This window comes from Anolis sagrei, chromosome 1 (genome assembly GCF_037176765.1).
Source record: "Anolis sagrei isolate rAnoSag1 chromosome 1, rAnoSag1.mat, whole genome shotgun sequence".
NCBI lineage: Eukaryota > Metazoa > Chordata > Lepidosauria > Squamata > Dactyloidae > Anolis > Anolis sagrei.
In genome coordinates this window covers 279,122,479-279,137,099 of record NC_090021.1, presented here as the reverse complement: position 1 = coordinate 279,137,099, position 14,621 = coordinate 279,122,479, and the positions used below count along the sequence as shown (strand labels likewise).

Genomic DNA, 14,621 nt, shown 5'->3' with positions numbered 1-14,621 from the left:
AGTAAACTGTAACATATTTCTTTTAAGTGTTAGTCAAAAAGTTAACTAATACTTGTTAATGCCTAATAGCAACGAACAATTTGTGTGACAGGAGTACCAGCAACACAATAAAAATAGCTGATTTGCAGCTTGAGAAAAATGGTTTGAATGACATATGAAATGATGGATTTCCTGATTGTGACTTTGTCAGATTTTTTTTCTTCTCATGAAAGCTAAAAGGGCAAAGGAGCTAAACTTGTGCTTTCTTGTGACCTTCTGTCTCAGGATAGACTTCCGCTGCATTTATTTCCCAGGTGATTAAACTGTTTGTCCTCTCCACTCTGGAAGCTATTTATGGCTGCAATCTTCTGAGATATATGATGAATATGTAGCAGGAATGGTTATAGCCTTTTGTGTTTTTGTCATAGGATTTCCTTCCAGATCTTAAAATTTATTTTACTTACTTAATGCGAATATACTGACATACTTCAGTTAATAAGACTTTGAAGATCTAGAATGTCCCTAAGACTCTCAGTGATAATGTTCCCAGTCCAAGTTTATGTCCTGAGAAAGAAATTGATTGAAAAATCAGTTTAGCAAAGTTATTTTGATGTTACTGCATGTTTGGTGTTGGATTTTCCATACAAAATTTGCTTACAAATGTTTGAGGTGTGTCTTTGCATGTAAAGGCCAACAAACTGAGTTTACTTCTTGTTCTTCTGAGTTTCTATATGAGCGAGGAATTGAAATTATGATGGATTCTTTGTTAAATGCTTTCACTAGAGCATCCTTTTTTGTTGACGAATGCTGCTGAGTTATATAATTAACACTGCAACATCTGAGTCCAAGCTTATGTTTCCATGTTTTCTTTTATGAGTGAAGTCTGGATGAAAGCTGCCCTGGATTTCAGGACCACTTTATTGATTTCTTGAAATTCCATTATTTAAATGTCTCCAGTCACTTAAAGGTTCTCCTTCACTTGTCAGACAGATGTATACTGTTTCTTTCTAGTGTGGGAAAAGTGGGTTACTGAGATAGTAGCAGAGTCTAGACAGATTTCTCCAACTAACGACCAGCTATTTTTTTTATAATAGTAGTTGCTGGAAGCTAAGGATTTGAGAGTAAATGTGTGTGCTTTATTGATTGTAGATCTTTCTGTCCAGACTATTCAGCGCACTCCTTAGATTTGTTCCGGTTAAAGGACTTCAATATAACTCTGTTTCTATTCCTTCAGGGCAGGGTGCACTTCCTGGGGCACAGGCAGGTAGGTGGTGTACCTGGTGCTCTTATCATCAGCGCTTAAGATCATGGCATCCTTTAGCATGACTGTGGCCTGTGGCTGGGTTATCTCAGGGGAGCCCAAATTCTGCAAAGCTGCAGACTGCGTCCCAGAATCTTAAAGTTGTACTTATTATGCATTCTGTCATGTAGATTGCAGTTATGCTTGCTTATCCTTTAGTCAGTAGTACAAACGTCTAGCTTGTACTGCTTCATATTACTTTCCCAAATGGGTATGGTTTTTGGAAAATCTCTGGTGGAGGTCTAAGTGGATTTCAGCTTGCAGGCTTCACTTTGCTGCTTCTTCCTTTTTTCCTTGGATGATGATGGGCTCACTATCCACAGGGAAAATGTGTTGAGAGTTTGTAGAATTTCTCTTATCATTATTTGAAGCTATGGAAGATAGAACAGCGCTTACGTTATTCCTGTCTAGCATACTTGGGCTTACTGACTAAAACATCTTCTGGAAGACTTTCAACCTTAATCCTGCCAGTAGGCTGAGAGCTTTGTTTGTAAAACAGTCTATACAAGTGTGGATGATCGCTATTGTCTTCCAAGTTTGTTCTAAATCCATTATATAAGGCTTCTGTTCTTCATCTCTTCTTTCAAAAAATACTGTGTCGCTAATTCAGATGGAACTGTGGGCTAAATGTAACCTTCAAGTGCTTGCTAGTGTCATTTTTCATCTTTAACTGTAGATATCTCTTAGCTTCCTCATGAACATTAGTAATATGCTTATGGAAGCTTGGTGAAGATCAGTAGAGAAGAGACTTCTTGAATTTTCTATCATTGTTTGTGCCCACAGCCTAATTATGTTTTCTATAATTCGAGAAATGTAAATACCTAGAAAGAGATTTAGAACTTCTCAAGAGTAAGCCAAAGTCATCAAGCTTATAATTTCAGTCTTCATTTTCATTGTCACCAATGTGAATCTTATTACTCTGTAGTGTTTCAACCAAAAAAAAAAAAAAAAGGAGAAAGGCAACTTTCTTGACTAATCTAGAATAATAATATGTGTAGTTCCTTGCATTCACTCCTCCATATTGAACAGTGAGTCTCATATTCTAAAATACTTCCGGGAATGATCCTTTTATACATAATAATGTGATTCCTTATTCACATAGATCTATTCCAAAAGTTCCTTTGAGATGGACAGAATTTCTGGTATAAGAAGCTTGCTAACCAAACGATTCTCAGGAAAAAAAGTTCAGCTGCACTTAAGTGCAGGTTTTCCTAGACAGAGACAGCTTGTATAGGAAGAATTCTCTTAGTGGTATTAACTGCATATCGTACCATTTTGTGGCCTGAAAATCTATAAGTAGAATATTTTTATGTTATCAGAACATTTCTATAGTAGTTGAATAGTTTTGCGCTACCATTTTAGGTATATTGTCTTTCTGCTAAAACAATGTTTTCTCCTTAAATTTCATACAAATTAGACATCTGGCATGATTCAGAGCATGCCTACTGTTGTCGAGGCACTTTGTTTAGTAGCTTTCAGGTCTGCCTGATATATCACAGCCACATCTCCTAAACATACAGACTTTGTAATGCATGTGATACTTTACAGTTCAGTGGCCATTGGTTCTTCACTAAAGGGTTAGTCACCAGTTTTCATGTATGGACATGTCATTTGAGACAAAGGGATTTGGATAATTGTTTAGTATTGTTCGCATGCTAAGTAGTTGGAATATTATTTAGGAGTACTACTCTAGAGCAGGAGATATTCATGTACATTAATGTCTCATGATTTTCATTTTTTTGAAAACAAACTGCAAAAATCTGCAGAAAACAGTTACAGATGGTGCATCCTAATTGTACACAATCCACAGGCATTGATCTGGCTGTTTCTAGATTCTGTTCCTTGGTCTTATCTTATTAATTCACATTGAAAGACAGGGCCACAATATCAAAAGTCATTGTTCTATTTCTTAGTTACAAGTAGGGGTTGGCAGAGTTAAAGTACTGCGGTTCATATCTTGATCAAAACATAGTCTTTTCTGACACTCTTTACAGCAGCTTTCTGTTACACAACTTGGTAAGTTTCTGGCCATGGTTATATTGTGCAGTTCAACAAAACTGAAAAGTATTTTGACTTCTTAGAAAGAGATGTGAGGTTGGAAAAGGAACTCCACATTATTGCATAATCTGCAGGGTTATGACACCCTCAGTGAACTGCTAAAAGCATCTGCAATCTACTGTAGGGCATACACTGGATGGACATATATGCTCTTAAGGTTTTCTAATTCTTGGGAAGCTGTCTGAAAGTCTTTTGCTTAGGTACTTTGTTTTGGGCAACCATGGGATAAACTGTTGAATGTTGGTCTTGTGACCTGGCTGTAGGTGTATATGGTGACTCCAGATGACCCTTGCATTGTTTTCACCTAGTTTTTTGTCTGGTAGTTGCCATATTGTTCCGCTATTCCCGTCTCCTTTAGCATGCTTCAGATCTGTTCATGGGATGGTATATTACCCTTCCCTCCCCCTGCTCATGGCTTTTCTGTGTTGCTGACCCTCCTATCTTAATTGTTCTCTTGACTTATGTAGTATAGATGTAAACATGTGGATTGAGTCATTTTTATTATTATATGATCAATGTATGTGGTAGATAGAGACTGGTATGGAAGGAGGAAAGTGAACAAGGGCAAAGGAAAGCATTTCACCATAGTTAAGATAGGAGTTGATAAAGAATGAAACATTTTGCGTAGTTTGTTACCACTGTCTTTAATTTGTGTAAGTGGCACTATTTTTAATTTATACATAAGATAGCAGCATCATATACACTAATATATGATCACTCATCCAGAGTATTATTCTCAGCTTTGTGGCATCTGGAGGGTACAAATGAAGTTATCTGTTTATTACTATGGAGAATTTAATCAAAGATGACTTAAAGCCATAACATATGCAAAAAACCTCAACATTTTCATTTCAACATAAAAAAAACAATGAATTCGATCTGTGAAAAAATGCAGAACATAAGAAATCAAAGGAAAGTGAATACATTTCTAGTGGATGTGAGTATACCATGATGCAGTGCTTCGTTGAAATGTGCAATGAATTTTATCTTGGATTAAAGTATCAGGTGAAGGAGGCTTTTATATGCAAGATTTCAACTTTTGAAGGTGGAGCACTTCTTTGTTCTGTTGCTGATGTTGGCTGATAGTTTATTAGTATTCTATTTTATATCTGTAAATATATCTTCATGGTGTCGGCATCTTATACTGTATTTTATTTCAGTTTTGAGCTACTCTGGCCTCTTTGTGGGGAGTTGTGTGATATAAATAAATAATAGCAACCTGAATTCTCCATATATCAGTTTTTATCTAGCTAAAGCATTCATAAGATAAAAATTCCTTAAACCTGTGACTAAAGTTTACAGAAATCCAGAATTTTTTTAGAACTAAAAACAAACAATGGCCCAATAACAATTGGACGTTTGTGTTTCAGTGTTGAATGCTGCATGAGCATCTGGTGTAGTGGGGAATTGAAAATATGTCATTATGAAGAAGGGTGCATTCTTTGATGCCTTCAGATATTTTACCTTTTGTTAAAATGTGGTGTAGAGATATCTTGATCAGCCATGAATAAGACTGATTTGTTACCAAAAAAAGTTTCTAGATAGAGGATTTTCTCTGTCACTTGCCCTGTTAGTTATGGTGGATCAGAGAATCCTCAGATTTTTTTAATGATATTCCTTTCTTAGTCTGCAAATGTAAAGCGGGGAACACAGTCAACCTGACTGAAGGAGATAGCCTTTGTAATGAATCACCTCTGTCTTCATAGCAGGAAAACTGTATCACTCTTCAGCATACCCTTATGATGATCAAAGAGTCCAACAATATCCCTATTGGACACAGCATATTATTTGAGAACACAGAAATGCTGGACCACTCCAACAACCACCATGTCAGACTACACAGAGAAGCCACTGAAATCCACAAGCATGTGGACAATTTCAACAGAAAGGAAGAGACCATGAAAATGAACAAAATCTGGCTACCAGTATTAAAAAACTCTAAAATTACAACAGCAAAACAGCAGAGAGGAAACAACCAGGCACATCTTAACACCTCTCAACAGAACATTTTCCCAGGCTCAGCCAGGCCTTCAAATGCTAATGAAGGTGGTCAGCTGAAACATTCACACCTAGCTTCAGCAGAGAGCTCTTTGCCCCACCCCAGTCATTCCACAGATATATAAACCCATTTTCCTATTTCCAACAGACCTCACTACCTCTGAGGATGCTTGCCATAGATGCAGGCGAAACGTCAGGAGAAATGCCTCTAGAACATGGCCCTATAGCCCGAAAAAACCTACAAGAACCTAGTGATTCCAGCCATGAAAGCCTTCGACAATACAATATCCCTAAAGTCTATCAGAACTTGTATGCGGCCTTTCCTCTACAGAATGTACAACTTTGAACCCACCCGAAAGGGACATTGGTATAGGAATTCCATAGGTTTGCATTTACAAGGAGGAATCCAGAAGTAGTCACAAGCCTTTACAATAGGTAACTATAAGTGAACCCTTAGACTAAACTGTAAATACTCATAAAATAATTATTTTGTAAAATTGTGTTGCCCAATGATTGATTCACTCCAGTGATATTCAAGTAGAGTGAAAGTACAATCTCTGTTTCTTTATTTTTATTTTACTTACCAAAATATAACTCACTTCATCCTAAACTGTCCAAGTGTTTCTGGAGACTTTTACTGATAAGTCACCATTATTGTTACTAGCCATAAGCACTGACTTCTACTGAGGTCATAAGCTTTATATTAGTGATTTTCCTTGCTTCAAGGATCTGAGCTCTTACGTGGTAGGAGCTATATTTTCCTAGACCTAGTCATGTGGTGTGTTTTTTTATTTATTTTTTAATTAGAATTTTATTAATTTTTATATAGATTACAACGAAAGAGTGAGAACAATAAAGTATAGGAAAGTGAGGAAATAAAGAAAGAGAAAAAAGAGAAAAAAGAAGAAACAAAAATGTATACTAAAATCCCAAATAACCCCTAAAAAAAATTCTACAAAAAACACAAAAAAAGAAAAACAAAAAAAATGACTTCCATTCCATCTTCTTATTATTCAAAAATATAAAATAAGTTCAAAAAGAAATTGTCTCTCTTGTTTCTTATTTTCCCAAATTTTCCTAGACCTAGTCATGTGGTGTTAATGGCAGACAAATTACCTGTATTTACTCGAGTATAATGCGTTATCATTATCGCGCTTGGCGGGGATGAGAGACAGGGCCTTCTCAGTGGCGGCCCCTCGGCTATGGAATGCCTTACCGGCAGACATCAGACAGGCACCTTCGTTGCTGGCGTTTCGGAGAAAGGTTAAGACCTGGCTTTATGAACAAGCGTTTGGTTAAGCAGTGCAACCAATCAAAGGAAGACGGTAAATGGAACATAGGAATGGCACAAGGACTATGAGAACGGATCTGATTTCACTGAGGCGTTATGTTTCGTTTTGTTGACTTGTCTTGTTGTGATTTGTTAATTGTTGTGGATTGATGTTGTTGATCCTGTTTGTTGCATTGTTATGTTTTAATTGCACTGACACTGTTTGATAATTTGTACCATGTAAACCGCATTGAGTCGCCTGTTTGGGCTGAAAAATGCGGTATAGAAATAAAGCAAATAAATAATAAATAATAATAAATATCAAATGTAATCAGTTTTGAAAGTGCCCATTATGAAAAACAGATTTGCGCTCAAATGTGATGCACCCAACAGTGCAGGCACAGCATGTCAGGGAGACAGACAGTATGACTGAGGCCATTTGAGAAGCCATACACCTCTATCAGGCCAAGGCTGATGAACTTGCCAGCCTTGCACAATTCTCAGCTGGCTCATTCATGAGGTCTTCAAAACCAAGGGGGACTTAGTGGTCTCTTGGAAAGTAGGATCCTCACCTAAGTGGCAGGAACGACTAGGTCAGCAGCCGGGCATATCTCCTCCGATCCTCCTCCTTCTGGGGTGTCATGAAGCACTGAGGCTGCCGCCACCACTGGGAACAGCTTCTTCGTGCCCCCATGTCTCCCTGTCCAGCCTCCAAGATTCCATGTTCCTCCAACCCTTTTCACGCAGGTGGGTTTATGCACCATCAAATCTGATGTGCATCTCAATTTTGGCAATGTAATTTGCCAAAACGTTGAGCATTAGACTTGAGTATATATGGTAGTTTAATTGTCTGGTTGAGGGAGCTGGAAAAAATTAAAGATTATTTACAGCATGTATGTTGCAGCACAGTGGGACATTTCTGTGCGTCATTCTCCAGTTTGCTATTGGCTTGATGTACCTTTGCCCCACATCCAATATGCTTTTCTCCATAATGCTTGAGACCAGTTCATTACTCTGCAGTTCCTGAATTTGTTTGCTTTGTTTTCCATTTGGTGAATATCAAATACTGAAACAGCAAGCGATTTGCAGTTGGATTAGGGGAAATGTGGACAAGAACAGTGTCTTGTAAACAGATTAGTAATTTATTATCTAGCCATCTGTGTGGGAATAATTTTTCTTTGCTTTTGAATTACAAACATCAGTAGCATAAAGTGCTTTTGTAGCAGCACCATAAATAGACTGACTGAGAGAATGAATTTACTATCATAAGCTTTTGTAGACTTATGCTACCAACTTTGTTTCCTCAGTCTCTAAAATCCCTTTATATTGCTAATATTCTAGACTAACACGGTTAAATCTTTGAATTCAAACATACATTGTATTCACCATAGTAGCATTGTGGCTACATTTCTCCTCTGTGCTGTCATTATAATTCCAAATCAAATAGTCTTCAGTCAACTCAAGAGTATCATGGCCTTGCATCTTTTTTTTAATACGACCCCTCACTCTTCTCCACCTCTTGCCCTTGAGAGCCTGAGTCTTCACAGCCTTTTCCCAAAATGACACCTTGAGGGCTTTATGAAGGTGAAGTTATGTAACGTTAATTTTTGTGACAAACCAGGCCATTTGAATTTTCCACTGGAATGATGTAGCAACAATCAAGTACTAAGCAGTGCTTGCACTATTGCACCCCCTTTTTAAAGGCTCCTTGATTGGTCTTTTAACCTTCTGTGATATGTGCCATTTTTGTTCTCAGGTGATGACAAGTATGGGCGGAAAGTTATTTTGTTCAGTGCCTGCCGGATGCCTCCCAGCTATCAGCTTGATCATGTGAAATTGCTGAGGTGCGTGCAACTATAAGGGAACACCTGTTTTGATGAAGCTTAGTCCTGACAATCTTCCTTAAGAATTCAATTCTACAGGTGATAGTAATTTGGGGCTCGCTATATTTATGTAACAATCTTTCAGTGTTGAAGCCAGAATTTTCCTCCAGCTCTCTTTTTGAAGGGCCGTATCTTACTATTTTATTCCTTGCAGTAGCTAAATTATCTTTCTGCAGACCACAGAACATTAAAAAGAAATACATATTAAAATCTTGGTATGACCATCTTCCTTCAGCTATTTGAAGTATACATTGGACCAATATGTGGAGAGCGACTACACCTTGGTGTATCTGCACCATGGCCTGACTAGTGAGAACAAGCCATCACTAAGCTGGCTGCGGGATGCCTATCGGGAATTTGATCGCAAGTAAGTGTACTTAGATGTGAAATTTGAAAAATTAGCATTGCAAGGATTTGATATGTAATTATAATTGTTTTATAGGGTTCCCTAAGGGTTATATAGTCTAGTTCTGAGTTTTTCAAATTGTGTGTCATGACACGCTAGTGTGTCAACTGCACTGTATAGGTGTGTCACATGAACACCATAAGAAATCTCTGAATCTTTGTGAAATAAGCAATAAATAATATGTTGTTAGAAATGTAAATGAATGGTTTTCATGAGCTATGTTGTGTCCCCATACATTTCATTATTGTGGTTTATATATGTGTCTGTATCCCTTCTAAGGAGTTGGATTAGCATCCGGTTTGCTAGTAAAATTTAATTATTGTGTCACAAAATAATACATGTACAAAAGGCGTGCCACCAACGTGAGTTCATTGGAAAGCTTTTATAAGTAAATAGTTTGGGATGGCTGTATGTTTTTCTCACAGCAAGTCAAGTTCTTTCTTATTTATCTTATCATTTTAGATACAAAAAGAATATCAAAGCATTGTACATTGTGCATCCAACAATGTTCATCAAGACACTGCTGATTCTCTTTAAGCCTCTGATCAGGTAGGAAAGGCAATTGTGCCATTTTTTTGCAACCCTTCACTCCCTGGAATGGCTTTATCTGGCTCAAAAAACTGAATTGCCACTTCTAAAAGTTTCCAGTCACAATAGTCCACTTTTTAAATGGGGCTTGGAACTTGTTTATTATTTAAAATGCACTTTTGTTTTCTGAAATCAGAAGTGCACTTTCAGATAATCCGTTTTTTGGTAATTCACTTGGCCCTCAGAGAGGCCTGAGGCAGAAATATTGTCACCAGTTCGCAATTTCCCACTCCTAGTATTTATTGGGTCTTTATTCCTGACCTTCTTCCAAAGATAGCAAATTTCACCTTCTTACCATTTTTTTTTTCTAATTTTGTCCCCACCATGATCTTAAGACAGAGGTCAGGCTGAAAGAAAGTGGCTAAAACACAGCAAGTGAGGATTTATATTTTTGTCTTGCTGGTTTAAATTCAGTAATACATTGATGAGAAGAAAAACCAACATTATGAGATTTGTTCATTTCAGGTATATTCATACATATGCTCTTTTGTCTTTTAAACAAGCTTTTGCTCACCATTTTGTAATTCCTGTCATAGTTTACCAGTTTCCTTCAATTTTCCCTTTATGTTTAATCTTTCTGTGATCAACTTGGCATGCATAATATATTTCGCAAAGGCAGGAGGGAAGGTGATGCCCTGTTTACACACTTTTTTACTTTTGTAGCAGACAGTACAGAAATTGTTCTGCAAACTAGTTCCACAGTGATGTGTAAAACTCTGAGAACATTGTTTGTCCTTTCCTTCTTTTTGCTCTTGGTCAGCTGCAGAATTCAGCTTTGATGAATGATGTTTTGACTTGCATTGGGCCACTGTCCCTGTCTTACAGGAATCACAAGTTCCCAGCTTTTGCTGAGCCTGTGCTTACATTGTTTGCATAAGTGTCACTAAGTTGGCTGATAACCCAGACTTCCTACAGAGATTTCCTGGTCTCTATCAGGGAGTTGTGTGGGAGGGAGAATGAAAACATAAAGCAGGGTTCAGGGTTAGTAGAATCTTCAAGCCAGAGTACTGCCTTAGGAAGAAGAGAAGCTTCCAATCCCTCACCAAGTGTAAAGATAGACTATCATTCCAGTTACCTATCAGTTAGTATATATGTGCAATGTAGAATATGAGGGTCTACCTTTTAACTTCTGCATGAGTACTGCATTTAATCGCATAGTAGTTGCGCCCCCAGTTTTTGGATCATGGTTTTAGTATTTAAGGATTCCTCACATAAGAGTCACATCCTTAATTTAGGCAGTCTCATAATTGTAAACACCCATCCACTTGCTTATTCACCTGCCCAAAGACCCACCCGCCCACTTCACTCACTTACCCATCTTTCACCTGCCAAAGACTCACGCACGCACTCACTCAGATGCCCATCCATCGACTGCTTACTCCCTTACAGGAAGGCTGCTAGAAGCAGCATTTCTGGAACGGGGTAGGCAGCAGATGGATGGGCATCTGAGTGATTGTGTGGGTGAGTGTGTGAGTGATGTGTGGTCGAGTGGGTCTTTGGGCAGGCAAGTGGGTGGGCGACTGAGTGAAACAGGTGAAAGGGTCTTTGGTCGGATGGATGGGTGAGTGATGTGCCCTTGGTAAAAGATCTGGCAAGTGGTAAAGCTCTTAGGACAGGGCAAAAAGACACATGAAGGGAATGCTGGAGAGTGTTTACACAATAGAGGTTACCTTCCTCCATTGAACTGCTGGCCATGAATAAGGGTAAATATGGAAGTTATTCAGCAGGCTTCAAGCTGAGAGTCATTGCTTTTGCTGAGGAGAACTGAAGGAAGACAAGTTTTTTCTCTCAATAAGAACTTGCTGTGCAACTGGTGGAAATGGAAAGACAAGCTAGATAAAACCACCCTTACTTGGTGTGCATTTAGAGGTCCCCAAAACAGGCAAGTTTCCACAAATTGAAGTATTTGAGTAAGTAATAAAGATGTATGACAGTGACTGCAGCATATCCTATGAGATGCTGCATATGAAAGCATAGGAGGTAGTCTGCAAACCCCAATTCAGTTTGAGGTAAGTCTAGTTGGGTTGTGAGGTTCATGCGATGACACAACCTATCTAGGCGACTACACTATGCTAAAAGCTGCCACCTGATTACACCAAGAAGGTAGAAAGCTTGTGTATGCACAAGGAAATGTTATACCCCTTTTCGCAAATTTGTAATGCTGAGCAGACTGCTGTGTTTTTGACATGTCCCAGAACAGTACTATTGCACCAAAAGGGTCATCTAGTGTCTCTATGAGAACCAGTGATCACAAGAGACTGTGGTGCACCGTAATGCTTGCCATTACAGCTGATGGAAGGAAGTTACTGCCTTACATCATTTTAAAGAGGAAAACAATGCCTAAGGGAGTAAAATTTCTCAGTGGGATTCATGTATGGATGTAGGCAAAGGGTTAGATGGACTAAGAACTCATGATGGATTGGGTTAAAACTAAGACTGGGTGTGCTACGGAAGCAGCCGGCTCTGCTAATTTTGGATAGTTTTCGAAGTCACATTGTCAAGGAAGTGAAGCAACTTCTCCATGATGGTAAGACACAAGAGATAGTGATTCCTGGTGGCTTAAGTTCTATCTTGCAGCCATTGAATGTATCAATGAACAAGCTGTTTAAAGATTACTTGAGTCATTTGTACAATGAGTGGATGATGAGCAGTGATCACCAATTGACATCAGCTGGAAATGTGAAACACTCATTCTTAGAACTGATGTACACATGGGCCATTAAGAGTTGGGCCTTTATCATGGAGAACATTTTTGTGAAAAGCTTTTAAAACCTGGCATTTCTAATGCACTGGGTGGATCAGAAGATGATGCAGTGTGTGAGAGTGATAGGTAAGAGAAAAAAGACAGGACATCAGATACTGGCAGCAATGACAGTGGTGTGCAGTCTTCCAAAAAGGAAGATCAGCATGTGTTAACTATGTATATTTGTTTTCTGGACATTTCTGTATATGTTCTCAAGTTCTTTTCAACGTTTTATTTAAAAAGTTACAGTTTCAGAAAAAAGGCTCCCCTCTTGCGTAATAGTTGAACCCCTAATTCTCCTCCCCAAAACAGTGCATGACTGTTATACAGTGAAGTGCAGTATTTTATTTTTACATTCTTGTGCACCATTCTTCATAGAGTCCTGTGTCGACCAGCCATCCTTAAGTATGTTGCTGCTGCCCCATAACTAAACAACCCTAATATTCTGTCATCTGTCTTGCAGCTTTAAGTTTGGACGTAAGATTTTCTATGCAAACTACCTGAGTGACTTGGAGGAACATGTGAAGCTGGAACAGCTGGGGATCCCAAGCCAGGTGTTAAAGTGAGACAATGTTTTTCTATTTGCTTTCCCCTAGATTTCTTAGAGGTGTCTGCTCCAAAGAGAATGGCTGAATGGGAGAAAAGAGAAGGGAGAGAGAGTGGAGAAAAAGTATTCAGGAGTCCAGTTTGCTCTACATTTTCATATAATTTGTGAATTGATGGGATGACTCTTAATAGAAGTATTTCTTTTTCTTCATGTTTGGGCCCCACTTCCTACAGCCTTTATATTGGATGCTGTTTCCCAGACATCCTTGTCTTTTTGCCCCCCTTTACTCTTTTAGCTACTGCTAGGGAGCTAACTTTTAATCTCTTGAATTGAGACTTTCTCCTGCTGTCATTCTGGCCTTATGGTGCCAGATATTGGCACTCACACCTCTTAGTTTTCTCAGAGGTATGCAGCAAGCTCTAGATTATAATTGTTGTAGAAGGACTTTATGGATGGACTTACCAGAACCTTCTCTTATGTGTTCCTGAGAAAAAAAGATGACAGACATCTGCTTTGAATTCCCTTTGTAAAATGAGATGATGCCATGCATATCTTTCTGTGTCTTTCTCTCCCTGTAGGTATGATGAATACCTGAGATCACTACAAAAGCCCTCTCAAATGCCTCAAAAAGTAACACCACCTCGCCCACCATTGCCTAACCAACAGTTTGGAGTTTCTCTCCAACAGTAAGCATTACTATTATTTTATTTTAACCTTTTAGCCCAGTGCTGCCTATATTTTCTTTCTGAATAATTCTGGAAATAGTTTCCAATAGTATTGAATCTATAACCGTGCTCACCGTTTTTCCTGGCATTCTGAACAGCCAAGATCTCATTCTGAAAGAAGGTGGAGATTAGGTTAGATTCAAAGACTTTCCTGTACCTTTGCATTTTCCCCACTATTTGAGTTCTCATATGATTTTTGACTTTTGCTGTGTATTGTTCGAGGCGTTCCTCTGTATGTCATTTACATCCTTTCTCAACAGGTTACGGGAGAAGAGTCCAGACCAGAATCCCACCCCACTGGTGATCAAGGAAACAATTGCCTATCTACAGGAACATGGTGAGTGAGCTAGGAAAAGCTCTGTTCTGATTTATCTTGTGTGCCTTTCAATGTCTCTCTTGGTTGCATAAGTTCTAGCTGAACTGTCTGGGAGGTAACAAATCTACTCTGGCTTTTACCCCATTCCTCCCATTGTGCTCCAGGTTGAATGGGTACTCTGTTGGTGCAGGAGCATGGTTCAGTACCAGTGGATTCCCACTCAGCTTAGAGCAGTTGTGAGATGAGCAGTGTTAAAATTGAGAGTGGATTTCTCTTCCCTACAGGAGCAGATCCCTTGGCCACTTGATAGTCAGCAAACTTCAGGTGTTTTAGCACTGTCCTGCCATGAAATTATTTTTTCCACCCTAAGCTCTTGCCTTTTTTTCTCTCCAGCTCTTACTACACAGGGGATTTTTCGTCGGTCTGCAAACACACAAACGGTTAGAGAAGTTCAACAGAAATACAATATGGGTAAGCACTTGCTTTCCTGTCTCAAGAATATGGCCCATTCCCACTCTTCCTCTCTCTTCTGCCTATGCCTTAAGTCTACCTTCGGCACATGGAAATCTTCTCACGCAACAGGGAATTTTAGAATTTAATAGAACTTTGTTTGGAACCTGTCTGGAACCCATGAACCTGTTTGAGAATAGATGTCCATGTATTGGTATAGGAACTTATTCCGTCTTTTCAGCACTTGTGTTTAATCAGTGTAACAAATTTGTCCTCTATCTCTGTATGAATCCATTGTCCCCACCATTTCTAATCCAAACAATATTTTTTACTGTTGATTTAGAGGTGGCTGACGTGC

At 38.7% G+C, this 14,621-nt stretch overlaps 1 protein-coding gene across 4 annotated transcripts in view; it reads left to right on the top strand.

Annotated features, from left to right (window-relative positions):
• The window catches only part of ARHGAP1 (Rho GTPase activating protein 1), a 36,893-nt gene that overhangs the window by 16,630 nt on the left and 5,642 nt on the right, over positions 1–14,621 (top strand). For 3 of the 4 annotated variants that reach the window (XM_060763716.2, XM_060763725.2, XM_067462747.1), the window contains exons 4-11: positions 1,214–1,243; positions 8,362–8,449; positions 8,724–8,855; positions 9,357–9,443; positions 12,689–12,787; positions 13,351–13,458; positions 13,758–13,834; positions 14,207–14,284. In XM_060763716.2, coding sequence (XP_060619699.1) covers positions 1,214–1,243; positions 8,362–8,449; positions 8,724–8,855; positions 9,357–9,443; positions 12,689–12,787; positions 13,351–13,458; positions 13,758–13,834; positions 14,207–14,284 — 699 coding nt within the window. The remainder of the gene's footprint in view (positions 1–1,213; positions 1,244–8,361; positions 8,450–8,723; positions 8,856–9,356; positions 9,444–12,688; positions 12,788–13,350; positions 13,459–13,757; positions 13,835–14,206; positions 14,285–14,621) is intronic. The other variant, XM_060763735.2, reaches the window with a different exon arrangement.